Source organism: Puma concolor, chromosome C1 (genome assembly GCF_028749965.1).
Source record: "Puma concolor isolate L17-30 chromosome C1, mPumCon1.1.hap2, whole genome shotgun sequence".
Lineage (NCBI taxonomy): Eukaryota > Metazoa > Chordata > Mammalia > Carnivora > Felidae > Puma > Puma concolor.
The window spans coordinates 43,985,810-44,002,922 of NC_141674.1; the positions used below are offsets into that span (position 1 = coordinate 43,985,810).

General features: G+C 50.5%; 1 protein-coding gene across 9 annotated transcripts in view; it reads right to left on the reverse strand.

Annotated features, from left to right (window-relative positions):
* The window catches only part of CYB5RL (cytochrome b5 reductase like), a 33,113-nt gene that overhangs the window by 15,304 nt on the left and 696 nt on the right, over positions 1-17,113 (reverse strand). For 6 of the 9 annotated variants that reach the window (XR_015254710.1, XR_015254709.1, XM_086717063.1 and 3 more), the window contains exons 2-6: positions 14,539-14,830; positions 13,477-13,625; positions 10,742-10,829; positions 6,938-7,042; positions 3,236-3,439 (exon numbers count right to left, since the gene is read on the reverse strand). Coding sequence is in view for 7 of the 9 variants with exons in the window: in XM_086717063.1 (XP_086573189.1) it covers positions 3,236-3,439; positions 6,938-7,042; positions 10,742-10,829; positions 13,477-13,625; positions 14,539-14,730 (738 nt within the window). In the remaining 2 variants the exon portion in view is untranslated. Of the gene's footprint in view, positions 1-3,235; positions 3,440-6,937; positions 7,043-10,741; positions 10,830-13,476; positions 13,626-14,538; positions 14,831-15,624; positions 15,976-17,113 lie in introns of those variants that run through there. The other 3 variants (XM_086717061.1, XM_086717062.1, XM_086717059.1) reach the window with 2 other exon arrangements.

Consider the following 17,113-nt stretch of genomic DNA (forward strand, 5'->3'; position numbering starts at 1 on the left):
TGTGGGTCTTTTTAAGGTTGTCCGCCACCATCACCCAGGGAGTACAACACGTGTTCACCTGTCTCATGAAGTTTCAGTGATCTTACTGAGCGAGCAAACACTTAACTGGGCGGTCACTCTGCGCCTGGCACTGTGGTAGGCCCTGGGATGTGGCAGCTGCTCTAAACAGACAAGCTTCCCGGCCTCACTCTGGCTGTGTGAATAGGGATCCAAGGCAGCAGGGCCTTAACCCAGAGGGGGCTACTTCTCACACAGAAAGGCCAGAAGGAGTATTCCGGGGTGTAGCGTGCCCGAGTGACCCAGGCTGCTCTTTCTGCCCCTCTAGCTCCACCTGTGGCTTACATCTTCAGGATCACAAAAGAAAAGCTCCACCCTCAGCTTACGTGGAGGAACTTCTCTTTTCTAAATGAACATTTTGTCGAGATACACCATACCTACAGAAAAGCGCACAAATCAGTAAGTGTATGTAGTCTGAAGAACTCTAACGGAGGGAAGAAACCATGTAACCAGAAGCGAAACACCCAAAAACAGAACAGGACCATCACCTCTGCAGACTCTATTAAGGTGAGCTTCTAGTTTCTGGGGAAAGCAAAGAGACAGCATGGAGAGAGGGGGTTGGAGTCCAAGCTCTGCCACCATGTTCTAGCCGAGTGACTATGACCTCTGTGAGCTACCGTGATGAGCACAGGCCTCTGCTCTCAGAGGTACTCACAGGGCCCTGGAGCCCGGCGCCACAGAGCTCACGTGACCCCATGGGCCTTTCCTAGGACAGCACTGCGGTGCTCACGGGGGATCCTCTCTGATGATCTGGACCTTCCCGTGCCCCCTCCGTGCTCTGACCCACCCAAAGAGCCCTTGAGGGTAGAGACCAACAGGGCCCACCGGCCTCACACCTCCCTGCCACTGCCCAATCCCCCCCGGCTAGTTAGGTTCGGCACAGCATCCTTCCTCCAACCGCACACCCAAAGATGTGGTGGGTCTGGTTGTTGCTCAGGTGGGCTGCGGGGCCTGTAATCAATGATGGTGAGCAGGGTAGGTACCGTCAAGGAAGAGAGCCCAGGCTATGACAGCAGAAACGCCCACGCCAGTCTTGGGACTCTAGAAAGGCTTCCGGGATGGAGTCACACCGCAGCAGGGAGATGTGAGCGGGGAGTAGGTGTTAGGCGAGGAAGAAGGGAAAAGTGCTCCTAGAAGGGGGAACAGCGCCAGCAAAGGCAGACCTGGCAGCCAGAGAAGCACGGTGCACTCACAGCCACGTGCAGACCAGTGACACCAGGACACACAGGGCAGGTGAGCCAGGAAACGAGGCCACGGAGGCTGGTGCAACCACGTGGGCTTGGCTGTCATCCGGGGAGCAGTGGGGAGCCACAGAAGGGCTGAAAGCATGGTGGTGGTGTGGTCTGTGCCGCCCTCCTGGCTGCACGATGAAGGACACACTGGCAGGGCATGGCTGGAGAGGGAGACTGTTGAGGAAGCTGTGGCTGCAGCCTGGGCAGGACAGGGAGCAGCCTAGGTCAAGGAGGCATGGAAGGGTAGGCAGCACCTCCCACTCCACTGCCCCTCACCAGTCCCTGCCATTGACAGCCAGCCCCCTTGCCTGCCCAGCCCCAGGCCAGTGGTATCATCAAAGCCCTGGCCCAGGGCTAAAGACCCTTTATTGCTGGTCAACTTTAACTCTGTCCTCAAGCCCAGGCTCAATGCCAGCTCCTCTGTGAAGCCCTCCCTGCTTGCTGCCAGCTCACACTTAATTCTCCATCAATTCACTTTGTTACTTTGTTACTTTGTTACTTTGATCAAGGTTCTTAATCTCTGTGCCTTAGTTTCCACATCTATAAAATGGGCACAATAGCAGTGCAAGCCTCCCAAGATTATGCTGGGATTAAATGACATAACACACATAGAGAGCTCAGCACAGTGTCAGGCACAGAGAAAACACTCAGTGAAGCTATCCCTGTGGCTGTCTCCCCATATACAGGTGAGCGCCTGGAGGGCAGGGGGCAGGCTGTCTTCATTTCTAAATTCTGTGGTCGGGGGAACAGAAGGCTGGGCAACAGCCAGTGACTCTGCCAGGTGCCTGCCTTCCTGCTGCTCCTGCCCGCTTCCTTGACCTGGCACTTGAGCAGGGTTGCACGCCAGCCTTTGCTTCATTCTCCTGCCTCCAGCACCTCCTGCGGCTGCTAACGTTCACCAAGTACCACACTCTTGATGTTCATGCCACTGAGCATTCTGTCCCATGGACAGGCCCACAGAGCCTGGCCACTGAGGATCCCAGGACTCCTGGTATTGGGAAGGGAAACCCAATTTCCTGACACCACCCCCGCCACTCAATCATGATGCTGAAGATTGGCTCAGTCTTTAGGAACGCTCCAAAACTGCCTCAAGTAGGAAACTGATGGGAAGGGTGCTCCAAACTACTGGGCAGTAAGGCTGACCCTGAGCAACACAGAACAGAGGGGAGGCCCCAGCAGGGAACCCCAACCCTGGTGTGAGAAAGAGAAATAAAGCTATAGACCCAGGGGAAGGCAGATGACTGAAGGCAGATGACCAGAACAACTCAGGGCCTGGCTTGGAATAAGGAACAAGATGGCCCCCTCCCACAATGGGCCAGAGGGGAGGGCCCGGGCAGGGTGGCCATGGAGGGGAGAAGGAATCAGAGAAGAAGAGGTCAGGAGGCGGAGTTGCTTCCAGTTCAAGTATCTGAAGCTTGGAGAGTTTGGAAGCAGCTTTCCCGCCATGCAGGGCAAAGTGGTGTGGTAGGGGCCCTAATAAATGTGGTAAACCCAGATCCAACTTACTCCACCAACTGTTGATGGAGTCCGTGCCTGGCACTCTGCTAGGCACGGAGGAGAGCACGGTGATCCAGACACATGAGCCTTACCCAAAGGAGCTTATCACCGCCTAGGGGACATCTGTGGTCTGGCCCACTGACTCCATAATCAGGCCCTCAGCACATAAACCTGGTGATGCCAGGGGGCAGAGAGTAGGCAGCAAAGCATGGCGGGGAGGGCTGGAGCTCAGCCCTGACTTCGCCCATCCAGCAGCATGGATGCACTAGCACCTTCACATCTCTGAGAGTCAGTTTCCTCATCTACTCAACAAACATAACCTTCCTTGCCAGGCAGGTGGGGATTCCCACTGGTGGCAGGGGGCAGGGAGGCCCCAGGGGATCCTCAGGACAGCTGCAAGGGGAAACCACAGTGCCCATCAGGGAAGGAAGTCACCACGCTGGGCTCACCTGGCTGAGTACAAAGAAGGTACGGACATTCCAGAAACGAGCTTGCTCCTGGAGGAAGGTTTTCAGGTAGATGCCCTCAAACGTCTTGAAGCAGCCAACCAGGGTGACAAAGGTCTCATCCTCTGCATTGTCTGTTATGCTTTGCAGGACAGGCACCATGGGGGCCAGGCCAGTGCCCGAAGCCAGCATGAGGAGCTCACCGTACTGGGGGACAGAATGGGTATATGACAGACATCAGCCCACCCACCTGCTCTAGGGACTTTTCTTGGGCTTGCTTCAACTGCACAGCCCTGCCCTTCCTGGGGGTCCCACCCATCTGAGCTCCCCTCTCAATATCCTCCAAGAAGCCATCCTTGCTTGCGAGGTCTGTGGAAGAGAAATCATGCAATCAGGAGGCTCTAAGTGGCTTTGTTGCTTTCCTGAGCCAACTCCACAGGACTTTGTTTGCACATTTCTCTTGACAGGTAGCCCACTACCTCCCAAAGCAGTCTGTTCTATTATAGGGTGACTCCCCTTGCTGGTGAGGTCTTCCCGCCTCACCCTGAACAGAAACCTGCTCCCACCAAAGCCTTGTCTACCACCCCTATCCCAGCTCTGCTCTCTGGGCTGCCTTCCCTGCCCCAGGGCAACCCTGTAGAGATCGGAGGGCCCCGGCATGGATGCCTCCTCTTGTCTAGACTAAGATACTGACTATACATAAGCACCCAGCATAGTGCTGGCACAGAAGTCCCATGCAACATGTGAGTTTCTTCTCCAAGAGGCCCCAGTTTCATTGACCCAATCACTGACTCCATCTCCTGGCTCTAGATCTCTGAAGTAAGGGTGATCTTCTTTAAGATCAGGGCTTTAAAGGTTAGTGCCTGACCTATACAGCAAGGTGGTTTGTCTCCTTCATTCTAGAGATCAGGCCTCTGAGAATGCAGTCCAGGTTTTCACTAGCTTTATTGACAGCCAATGCATTATCACACCTCCTCGAGTATCAGTCATGCAGACCTGGGTATAAATCTCCAGCCATATGATCTGGACAAATGCTTTCAGTTCTCTGGGCCCTGGTTTCTTCACCAGTGAAATAAATAAATGAATGAATGAATGAATGAATAAATAAGTAAATAAAATAACAGCACCTCCCCACAGTAGCACGTGTCTCAGGATGGTTGTGAGGATTAGACAAGATGTCATCAGGTGCCTGGTGTGGACCCTGGCACTCAACACAGTTCCATCCTGTCTCTCACTGAGCCCTGCTGCCGGCTGCCCCACCCTGTTCAGCCCCGCGGTCCTGGGCCTGCCGTGTTCCACCTCTTTCTCCCATCACTGCTCAGGGTCTCTTCTGGAAAGCTGTCCCCAAGCCAGTAGCGTATGAGGGATCCTTTCTTTGCATCCCCACAGCTCTCTGTGCACCCTCCTCATGACACTGGTCACACCGTATTGTCACCATTTGTGTGTGTCTGCCCCCCCCATCACACTGTGAGCTTCTGGAAGACAGGGCCTTGCCTGACCCACCTGTGGCCCAGGGTGGAGACCTGCAAACGTCTGCAAGGAACACACAGGCAGATGCTCACATACCAGTGTCACGGCTGCTGTGGTCGCCGTCTACCATGAAGACCCCTGCAGAGCAGCACAGCAGGGCCAGGAGGAGGGCCAGAACAGCCCCACGTCCCCCAGGGGAGCAGAACCAAGCCTTAGCCAGTTTCAGCAGTGAAATGTTTGTGTGAGATGACAACTCGTCTTCCTCACTGCCTGGCTCTACAACCTCCCTGGACAGGAAGTGCAGGGGCTTTGCAGGGGTGCCTGAGAGGCTCCACCCAGAAATGGTGGGCAAGAAAATGTTCATTGCAGGGCACCTAGGTGGCTCAGTTGGTTAAGCGTCCGGTTGTTGATTTCTGCTCAGGTCATGATCTCACAATTTGTGGGTTTGAGCACCGCATCAGGCTCTGTGCTGACAGTGCGGAGCCTGCCTGGGATTCTCTTTTTCTCCCTCTCTCTCTACCCCTCCCCGATTTGCATGCACACATGCTTTCTCTCTCTCTAGAGAATCCCAAGCAGACTCCGCACTGTCAGCATGGAGACCGACGCGGGGCTCAAAGCCATGAACCATGAGATCATGACCTGAGCTGAAGTCAGATGCTTAACCAACTGAGCCACCCAGGAGCTCCTAAAGAAACTTAAACAAAAAAAGACAATGTTCATCAGGGGTCCCCTCGAGGTCAGGAGGAAACTGGGACAATCCTGGTCTCTGCTCTCAAGACCTTGGGGGACACAGAGACACCCTCAGCTAAAATACAAGGCTGAGCATGGTTTGTACTAGAAGTGCACTACACAACAGCATTACCACACATACACCACGCATCCATAAAGTAGGGGTAGCAGTACCTAAGAGCTGTTGTGAGGATAAAGGAAAATTTTAGCACGGCAAGGGCTAAAATCGGAGCCTGACACACACGCAGTGCCACACAGGTGTTTCACAGTATCATTATACACCAATACGTGTGTGCATGTGCACTTGTGTACACACCTGTGTGTGGAAAAGGAATTAGAAGGTCATCTGCCAAGATAGTAAGGCTGGTGTGTCTCGGTAGATGGCCTACAGGGGTTCTTTACTTTCTTCTTTTTGCTTTGCTAAATGGTTGGTTGGTTGGTTGGTTTTTGGTAATGTACAAAGACCATATTTCTAATACACAATAAAAAGCTATTTTTATATTAAACAAAAATAATGGAGAGAAAGAAAGGATTCATTCTTTTCACTTGTTTTTGTTTTGCTTTGTTTCCTGATCATAAAGGTAACAGATGCTCACTGTGGATAACTTGGAAGGTATAATGAAGAAAACAAAAATCACCCATAATTCTACCACCCAGAGCCACTAACATTTCATTGCATTTTTTTATATTTTTTCTGTGCATTTAAACTTAGTTGCCCAACCTGTTGTACATTTGGTTTTATACACAGTGTTTGTCACCAGATCTTACAGCGTAAGCACAGACCATCATTTATAAACATAATTTAAAAATCCAGGATAATAGTTTATCAAGTCCCTGTAACCCAGTGTACCTAACAGTTGCCCCGTTGTTGGATATTCTGTTTCCTCCAGTTTCGTGCTATAATAAAGCTTCCGTGTACATGTGCACAACAGACAACGTTTGGATTCTTTCCATAGGACAGGCTTCCAGAAGTGGAATTGCTGGGTCTAAGGATGTGAAGATTCTTAAGATGTGGTACACACTGCCCAGCTGCTTTCCAGATATGCACCAACTGATGAGAAATTATTAATTCGTCCCGGGCACATCAGGGAAGGACATAAATATGCCAGGAAGATGAGGGGAAGAGCCTTCAGGCTGGGAAGCAGTGGGCTCCCAAGTGGAGAACCATGGGTGTAAAAGGAGTAGTCTCCATAGTTTTGTAGCTGGAATGTGAGAGGGGAAAGATACCTGAAGATCTGACGGTTAGGAGTCCTGAGTACCAAGTATGTGAGTGTGGATTTTCCAAGCAATGGGCAGCCATGGACAGTTCTAGAGCATATGCAGGCAATTTTGTTTCTTAGTGCCTATTCCATCTCTTCCCATGTCCAACCCCAAAGATACTCTTGGAGTTGAATTTGGGCTCAGGAAGAATGGCACGGTGCAATTCTGCAGCCTGAAACAGGAAAACCGTGGTCCTGGGGCTAAGCCAGGAGGGGTCTCCTGAAGACTCAGTGTGCTGGCACCAACCTGGTTTGGTTTATAGAAGAAGTCTCCAAATGGACCTCGCCAGAAAGCGGTGTCTCCTGCGCTCCAGGACTCGACGTACCGGGACATCAGCCCAGTCTGGTAGCACTGGGAGCAAACACATGGAGACCTCACTGAGACAGGCACATACGCCCAATATAAACCACATCAGTCACTAACGTGCGGCCCTTCCAGCAGGCCAAGTGCCATATGTGTGTTATCTCATTTAATCCTCCTCGTCACCCCAGGGTTGGTAGTCATTCCGTATTTTCAGATGAGGCCCAGAAGCTTATCCAGAAGGGAAACGGTGAGGCTGGGATAAGAACCACAGGACCGACAGCCTTACCTTCAGAGGTCTCAAACCCACATGACTACAGGGACCGTATACGTAGCATCACTGAGTAAAGAACTAGGTATGAGATGATTAATGGCGACTGACACTCACTCTCAGTATCAGGGAGACAACACAGGGAGATGGGGACTGTAGTAAACTGGTGAGTGAATGAATGTTCCTTCTAAAGGAGGAAGATACTTTGCAGACTCCAGGATACAGCTTGTCACATCTTCTGATTTTCCAAGAGGGGCAGGAGATACAAATTTTTATGTAAAACCACCTTGTTTTGAAATGTCAGAAATCAATTCTAATTTTTTAAACACTGTGCAGGCCCAAACCAAAGATAATTATGTGCCAGTTTGTAGGCCGCTCATTTGCAACCTCTTCATTGCCTGTTACTGTGTCCTGGCTGGATGAGAAAAGTGAAGGTTGTAGAGGGGACTCCTTCACGGGGGTGGGCAGCCCACATTTCCTGGGGGCATGCCCACTCTGGGTCTGGCACCGTGCTGGGGCTGCAGGGAAGGCAGCTAAACCGTAAGTTCCATGAAGGCAGCCAGAGTCTGAACCATGGGAAAGACTTAATAAATATCTCAATGAATGAATTAATCAATCCAGATCCAGGCCCACCCCTTAAGGAGCTCACAAACTAGGAGGGACCGAAGTCTCACACATACACAAGATAGAGACTACCTAATGGGGCACCTGGGTGGCGCAGTCGGTTAAGCGTCCGACTTCAGCCAGGTCACGATCTCGCGGTCCGTGAGTTCGAGCCCCGCGTCAGGCTCTGGGCTGATGGCTCAGAGCCTGGAGCCTGTTTCCGATTCTGTGTCTCCCTCTCTCTCTGCCCCTCCCCCGTTCATGCTCTGTCTCTCTCTGTCCCCCAAAAAATAAATAAACGTTGAAAAATAAACAAACAAACAAATAAATAAATAAATAAATAAAACCCCATGAAAAGGACAGAGTGCTGAGAGAGCCCTGAGGAGGTGCAGTCACTTCCAATGGAGTAGGATCAGGAATGGCTTCCTGGAGGAGGAGGCATTTGAGCTGAAGCTTGCAGGCTAGGCAAGACTGCATTCCCTGGGGATAGAAGCAGGAAGGCAGAGAGGATTCTGGGCATCAGGTGTGGTGTGGTCAAGGGAAGGACAGTCCAAGACACAAGTGTGAGGAGGAGGGGGAAGCTCTGGTAGACAGGACTGAAAGGGTGTCTCGAGTGAGATTATAACCAAGCTGGAAGGAGATGGAACCTTGGTCACCAGACACGCTTTGAAGAGCCCACAACTACCCGTGGGAGCATCCCTGATTTCCTCGGGCACCACACACATAAAGCAAGCAAAGTCTTCAGCTCTCCTGCAAGAGGCCTGGGAGGGAGGCTACAGTTCTCCACCTAACTTGCTGGAGACCTGCCTCCAGCACACCTGTTTTCTGGCCCCGGTCTTGGCGGAGGCACAGCCCCAGCTGGGGCTTTCACAGCCCTACCGCACAGACAGCACTCAAGGAGAAAGGAAGGATTCTTCTGTGTCTCCAGCACCCACCCAAAGCCTGCTCGATACATACCTGTTAAACAGAACTGACACCGAACTTCTGTTCTTCCACTTGGGATCCTATTACCCAAGGGGCCTTGGGACAGTGACATCATCACTCTGAGCATCCGTTTCTTTATCCGTAAAGTGGGATAATAAGATCTGCTCTGCAGGATGGTTATGAGGTTGAAAGGAGATGAGGAATATAAAGAGCTAGAAGCAGTGCCTGGTGCCCAGAAGGTGCCTGAGAAATGAGAGTTCCTCCTTCCCATCCACATGGGAGGTAAACCTAAAAAACCCGCCTGCCTTCCCAATTTGCAAAGACATTTTCAGCTCTTCCCAGCCAGCGGCTTAGGGATAATTAAGCATCTCTCTAAAGAGAGGCTTTCCGGTAAACGAAGGAGAAAATCAGCCTTAGAGCTGGGACAGATCCAGCTGCCCTGAAGAACGGTCTCCAGGCTTATCCTTTCAACAGAAACACACCCAGACAAGCAGCTTGGGGAAGCAGGCCATTTGGAGAGGATTTGTGGAATCTCCCAGACAAACAGTTGCGTGGAGAAGGGATCCCATCCAAGCTTATGTGTGAGGGAATAAACACTCGGGCTTTGACTGAAGTCAGGGAAGACAGGAGCCAAGACAGTGCTGGGGTCCTGAAGTCAGGAGGCTCACTCACCAGCCACACTGCTTACTACCTGTGGAGGCTTGGGTCCCCCTGGAGTCTCAGTGTGCTTGTCAATGAAAGGGAAATAATAATTCCCGCCCTACCAGGGAGATAAAGGATGTGAAAGCAATTCTTAAATATCAGTGTTCCCTGGGACTCTGTTTGGGAAATGACGATGTAGATGATCAGGTTGACTTGTATAAAACTACCACTTCTGTTAAGTCAAAAATGTTAGAGTATCAGCAATTTCACACAGTTCAACCTAATTATTTTTTCCACATAATTGGACCTTCAAGCCCTCTTATATACATCTGGCACCCAGGCCTTGGGTCTTGCGGGGAAGGGGGGATTTGTACCCAGCCCATTTTGTTCAGCTCATCTCTGCCAAGTGCCCCACCCACCTTGGCTGCTCCCACGAGCACCCCTCCTCCTGCCAATCAGACTGGGTACAGTTCCCACAAGACCATGCTCTGTTTCACACCTCCCTGCCTTGGGTTAGCTGTCCCCTCAGCCTGGAATGCCACTCCCTACCACCGCCAATATGTATTTGGTCTTCAAGGCCCAACTCAAATGCCCCAGCCCGTCTACCTCCCTGACAGGTGGTCTCAGGTTAGTTCAGTTCACAAGGTGCTCCATGTCCCACTTTCTCCTGCTTGCCTCCTGCAATTCCAGGACAAGTGACTGACAGTTCCCCAAACTGTGCCTCCTTTGCCATTGTATGTGTTGTTCCCAGCACTGAGTTTCCTTTCCACATATCCCTCTCAGTCCTCCCCTCCTTAACTTCAACATACAGCTCAAACTCACAGCTTCTGCTAGGAAGCCCAGCTCCCTTCCCTGCAGCCCCAGCTGCCCTGAATTGGATTGGGGCCTTCTGTCATGCCATCTATCATATCATAGTGTCCTGGTCCCTTGTCAAAGGTGGGCATAGTATCTGACTCATCTTTGGATCCCAGCTACAAGCACACAGTCAGTACCAAATGACTTGGTTCCCCCTTCCCCTGGGTTCAGTGCTCATTCTCCGTGAGTAGGTGAGAAGGAACAGTGTTCCCTTTTTCAGTCTGAATGTCCTTTTCATAAAATCTGTCTCTGTTGGTGGTCCAGCAGCCCCTCTTTCCCAGAAAAGAAGATAGGAGAAGGCTTCCTTCACTGTCCCTGCCCTTTCCTCAAGCCAGCCTCCTCCCATGTGAACACTGGCTTTTCCCACATGGGTTGGGTCTGTCCCATCCCAACCAAGCTGCCAAATGGAGATCCAGTCCATACCATCTTAAGAACATCTGTGTGGGTCAACTCACCTTGATTAAAACTTCAAAGTATCCTTCCGCGTTGGCAGGGCTGATGGGCGTATAGGCTCTCTGAATTTCTAAGTCATCCACTTTCCCTCTGAGAAAGAGAAGTATATGGTCAGGCAGTCAGGCCGTCATTCAACAAACCCTTGTAGGTACCTACTCTGTGTCCGGCTGGTGAAAGCCAGGGTCCAATCATCCCCAGTGGTCCTCACTGAAGATGGAGCAGAAAAAAGGAACACTGGGCTCCCCCGCTGCCACATCCTGGCTGTGAAACCCAGCCAGGATCAGGTCCCTGATCCCTTAGTGGTCCCTTCCGTAAGGTGGAGACAACCATTTGTGTCCCTGTTGTGTGGTTCTACCAGGACTACAGATGGGAAAGTCTTCAAATAGTCCACTAATGATGTGAACTGCTTTGAGGACATCACTGTGCTTTTTCCTGACCTCTTCTTTTTTAATTCAATTAAATTAATTTAATGTTTATTTATTTACCTATGAGAGAGAAAGCGAGTGGGGGAGGGGCAAAGAGAGAGAGAGGGAGACAGAGAATGCCAAACAGGCTCCACACTGTCAGCGCAGAGCCTCACATGGCGCTTGAACTCACAACCCAGGAGATCATGACCTGGGCCAAAATCAAGAGTTGGACGCTTAACTGACTGAGCCACCCAGGCACCCCTTCCTGACCTCTTCTTGACCATAGAATGAGAAAGATAAAGGCTAACACTTATGGAATGCTTACTACCATGTACCAGGAGCATCAGAATCAGAAGGATGCTCGAAGGCGCCCTAGTCCAAGGCCCGACCTATGATGTTATCAAAAAGGGTGCTGGGATGATATCATGAGTAATAATAGCAGCCATACTGCATTAAATGCCAACTGTGCACCAGCCATATAGTATGCATTATCTCATTTAACAAATAATAACCCACAGGAGGAAACCAAGGCTAAGGATGTCACTTGCCTGAGGTCACACAGCTAGAATTCATCCTTAGCTCTGCCTGACTCCAGAGCTGGGTTCCTCACATGACACCTCAGAGCTTTCCAGAAGCACCCAAGCACTCCTCTTTTGAGTCCGACTGCATGCAAAACTCTCTTCTCAGAGATATGCATGGATTAAAAAGGCCCCATTGAACTGCATCAAAAGCAGGAAGATAGATAGAAATATTCAATAAGTGCTTAGGGAACAAACAAGGAAATAATAAACAGAACATACGGCGTGGCATGGACACAGAGAGCACTGTGACATCTGCTACCACAGAGGTACACACTGACATGCTACAGATGAAGGGACCACTCTCATCCGGGGAACTCAGGAGGCCTCCTGGAGCTTTTGATACCCTCCTGGGTATGAAAGAGGAACAGGCCACTGAGAGGTGAAAGTGGGAATAGGAAGGAAGTAATTCCAGGCAGAAGGAATAGCCTGGGCAAAAGCTCAGAGGTAGGAAATGCAGAGCAAGTCAGGAAGTGGTGAGTGGATCATGAGGCTGGGGCAAGGCACAAGTGTGATGGAGGAGTGGGGAGAACTTGGTGGGGAAAGAAGCTGGAGCTTCAGGGAGCTTCCCTGGAACCCAGCAGGTATCTGAATGGGAGCGACAAGGTCAGCTACATGTGTTAGGAATGTCACTGGAGCGGCAGAGAGAGTGGAGGAGAGGGGCCAAGCTAGGGGCAGGAGTTCTGGGCATCCCTATTTATGGATGGAGGGCTGCATGGGGCTGCGACTTGCCCCAGAACCACTGGGACAGTGAGCTTTAACCACAGGCAGCCAGGGCACAGGCCAGATGCACTGGACACAAACACCAGGGGTCAGGATGAGGCAAGTGGCTGGAGTGTGACCAGCAGTAAGACATGTTCTCCTTGTCTCCTGGCTATACCTTCCGTCTGCTTTGCTGGCTCCTTCCCCTCCTGCCAATACCACGGGTGCTGGAATTGCCAGGGTTTGGTCCTCTGTCCTTCTGTCTTTCCATGTCACACACACTCCCAAATGTCATCCAGGTGCAGGCCGATGATTCCCACACCCACATCCATAGCTCAGATCTCTCTGCTGAGCCTCAGACCCATATAGTCAACTGTCTAGCAAATGCCTCCACCTGGAGGTCCCAAAAGGGCCTTGTCCCTGGGCAGGTCAGGTCAGGTGGAGCATGGGGTGGGGATCAAGATGAGGGGAGAGGGCAGAAGTAGGCTGGGAGGAGGAAGGAACTTCAGAGGAGTGGTAGAGTGTAGCTGGGGAGCCAGGCTGTCTGGATTTGAATCCCAGCTGTGTGATCCTGGGCAAGTCCCTTATTCTCAAGGACAAGTGTCCTTTCTATCAACTGGCACTCATGTTAGGTTAATACCACAGGCTCTAGAGCCAGACTGCTCGCCTTCAAAATCCTGGCCCCAACACTTCCTAACTGTGTGACCTTGGGCAAGTTACTGAACCTCTCTGACTTCAGTTTCCTCCTGAGAATGACAATGGTACCTACTGCACAGGGTTTTGTGAAGATTAAATGAGTTCCCTAGGTATGAGTACACAGAATTGCACCTTGGAGAGTAAATACTATGAAGGCGTTCACTGTTGCTGTTGTTGCTACTAGTTAATATGAAAACACAATCCCAGAACCCTTTGAGTCAGGTACCACTATGTTTATTTTAAAAGGGATAAATGGAGGCATGAGGGAGGTTAAGCAAGTTGCTCTAGGACACACAGCTAGCAAATGGCAAAGCAGGGCCTCAAAGCTTTGGCCCTCCCACCATCTGAGTGTACCGTAGGATGAGGTGCTGTCCAGGCCGCAGGCCGAGCTGGCTGTTCCTGGGTAGTGCAAACCGAATACGGTAAGTGTCCTTGGTGAGTCTGTCCACGGCACTGATGCGGAAGGCCAGGAAGGTCTCTGGGTTCAGCTTGGAAGGGCAGCTCTGCAACGGGAAAATATCCAACAGCTAGGACCTGGGACTCAACAGACACACAAGCATCCACAAGCACCCTCCTCACTCTCCGCAAGGACAGGCTATTTCTGCCAGTAAGTTTTCTGTACAATAGAGAGTAGTCCCACCTCACTGCCCTTTCATGCTCTGATCTAAGAAGGCCCGAACATTTCACACTGAGCTCACCCTGCTCTGAAGCCTTCCATGGCTCCTTCAGCCCCAGGATATAAAGCGCAGCCTCCTCAGCTGGGCACTCCAGGGCCCTGTGGATGAACGTCAAGCCTCATTTTCTCTCCCCTGCATCAAATGGCAAACCTTTCTCTATTCTCCCAAGAATACCCTGCTGCTTCCTATCTGGGAGTCTTCATTTGCTCAAGCTGTGCCCTTTATCCAGAACACTCATCTCCAATGTATGAAATACCTACTCATCCTTCAAACCTGCTAAAATTCAGGTTTGCAGAATTTAGAAACTGATGGGATCTTAAGATGATTCAATCCAATATCGTTATTATCCATGTGGGGAAACTGAGGCCCGAATGGTAGTGGCTTACTTGTCCAAGGTCACACCCTGAGCAGGAATTCAAATTCACGTCTTACGTTTCAGTCCCCTGCCTTTAACACTCCATTTACCTGTACCTCCTCTCAGAAGCTTTCTATGAATGTCATGACTCACAGATCTCTCGCCTGTAAAATGCCCAAGCCCCATTCACTCCTGGGACTACCCCATGCCCCACCTCAGGGTCAGGCTTTGAACTTGGATCTGTCTGCTTCCAGTGAGCACACTCTTTTCTCTCTGCTGTGCAGAGTCAGGGAAAGCATCTCCACACAGGTCCACCGTGCAGGGCAGAGGCCAGGCAGACGCTGCCACTCTGGCCCTCTTATCTGAGGAGCAGACCTCTCTCACCTGTGACTCCTCTCCACTCAGCAGGCTCCTGTCTTTGCTGGCTCGCGCTGCCTCCCACCTCGCCAGCTCTCGGTGATAGAGATCAAACACACAAGGTGAGCAGCCACTGCCACAGCACTGGGAGGGCAAGGGCTCCACGGGCCGAAGCTGCAGCCAGGCTTCCTCCTCCTCCTCCCCCGTCTCGTCCATCATCCGTGGGGCTTGGGTGGCCTGGGAGGGACAACTGGGTGCTCTTCCCAGAGCAGGTTTGACTTTGTGAGGCCAGAGGCCCAGGCCCTGCTCCTCCGTCAGCCTGAGAGAGGGAAAACATATGGGTTATACTCTGGTCATCTCTATTCTTCCTATTCTCCCTGAGGCCTGCAAGTGCCAAACTCTGTGTGAGCATCGGGACAGGGATGAATCAACCCTGAGATCTGCTGCCTGGCAGGGGAGGCAGACGGGACACAACAATCAGAACTGGCAACCAAGGTTTCCTGACTCTTCCTGTGCTTTCAGTGCCGGATTAAGCACTTTACACAGAAAACCTCATTGAATTTAAAAAATATTTTAAGTGATAGGGTGTCTGGGTGGCTCAGTCGGTTAAGCTTCCGACTTTAGCTCAGGTCATGATTTCATGGTTTGTGGGTTGAAGCCCCGCATCAGGCTCTGTGGTGACAGCTCCGAGCCTGGAGCCTGCTTCGAATTCTGTGTCTCCCTCTCTCTCTTTGCCCCTCCCCACTCGCACTCTGTCTCCCTCTCTCTCTCTCTCTCTCTCTCTCAAAAATAAACATTAAAATAAATAAGTAAATGATATTCAAATGCTAAAACACAGTACTTATGTATAATTTAGTAATTATAGAAATTATTAAAAAGGAAATTAAAATGTTTAGAAAAGAACACCTATGTAACTACAACATGTTCAAGTACAAAGAGCCTTGCTAGCAACCCAGAAGCCAATCATGTGTCCCTTCCTGGTGACCTCCCATCCCCCACAAGGTAACCATCATCCTGACTTTTGGCATAATCATTCCCTTGCTTTTCAAAAGTAGTTTTGCCACTTTTGTGTGCAAACTTAACCACTGCAGTTCAGCTTTGCCCAGTTTTTACCTTTACGTAAACGGAATTATACCAACATATCCTTTTCTGTCTTTACTCAGTTTCTGTCTTCACTCAGGCAAGTCACCCACCAAATTGCTGCGTTTCATTTCATCTTTATAATGAGGCTAGTACTAGAGATGTCATTTTATAGGCGGAAAAACTGGAGGCGAGGTGGGGGGCGGGTTTTGTTTAATAACTTACCAAGGTCACATAGCTCCTAAAAGACAGGGACGTCCCGTTTCTTGGTTACCAATCGCCTCCCACAATTCCTAACCTTTAAAACCTTTTCTACTTTTCCTGCTTCCCATGTCCATTTACACAGGGGCTTCCCATGGTCCCAGAGGATGTGCTTCCAGCCTCTCCCTACACCACCCATCCTCACACCTGCCACTAGCTCTTATCACACCAGTCTCCCACTTAAGCACGCTTTAATGGCTCCCCATTGCCTACTGGCTCGAATCCAATCTTCTTGCCTGGTGCCCCATGCTTCTTCTGATCAGAACTTGTCCACATTCTCTTACCGCTTGGTTTTAGAAGGGCAGTCCCTCTGTGCGCAATACATCTTTCTCCTAATTTCTCTGAAATTTTGGTTTCAGAAAATTTGGTTCTACTGTTCGTGAGCTCTATGATTTCAGGAGGGTTGAGCAGGCTGCAACCCCCTTGAGGGCAAGGATGGTGTCTTCTTCTTCCTGTATTCTGCCACCAAGCACAAGCCTGGCATATGCAAGGCTCCAGTGAATGGTGAGTGCTCATTCAGTTTATAAATAAGGTCTGGGAGCCAGGCACACTGCTAGGTGCTGAGATACAACAGATATAAATAGGACATGGGCTCTCTACATAAAGAGATAAAGCTTGCAGTCTAGCATGGTGTTACATCAATTCAACTCATTTTTATTTTGTGCTATGGACCAGGTATGTATTGTGAGTGAATGAAGTCTGGAGCCCTCTTTATGCTTTTTTTTTTTTTTTTAACTCCCGAAGTTTTTGCAAGATAACTGAGATAAGTAAAAGCTCTGTTAACTGTAAACTGCAATACAGCACGAGGGTTATTTCTATCAGTATTTGCCTTAAACTTACCTTCTCTGCGTCTTAATTACCCTACCTTCTTTGATGTTTTGGAAATCGGCAGAGAAGTTGGCCAAGTCCACCGTGAACTTTAAAGATCTGGTTCCTCCCTGCTCCTAACCTCTACCTTTCCACTCTAAGAAGCATTAACTTTAAGCCAGGCCTTGACACCTGTTGTTGCCTCTGGCGAGATGACCTTTGGGTCTTCCTTAAAGGTCACCTCCTCTCAGAGGCCCATCCTGAACCTCCCCTTTCTCATGCCTGTCACATACCCTATTTGTTTCCACTATGTATTGATTCATTTACCACATATTTACTGCTGTTCTAGGTGCACGGGATAGAGCAGTGAGGAAACAAAACCCGCTGCACTCATGGAGTTTACATTCTAGTGGAAGAGAAGGTCATCAGACAAGACCCAAATGGAAAACACGGT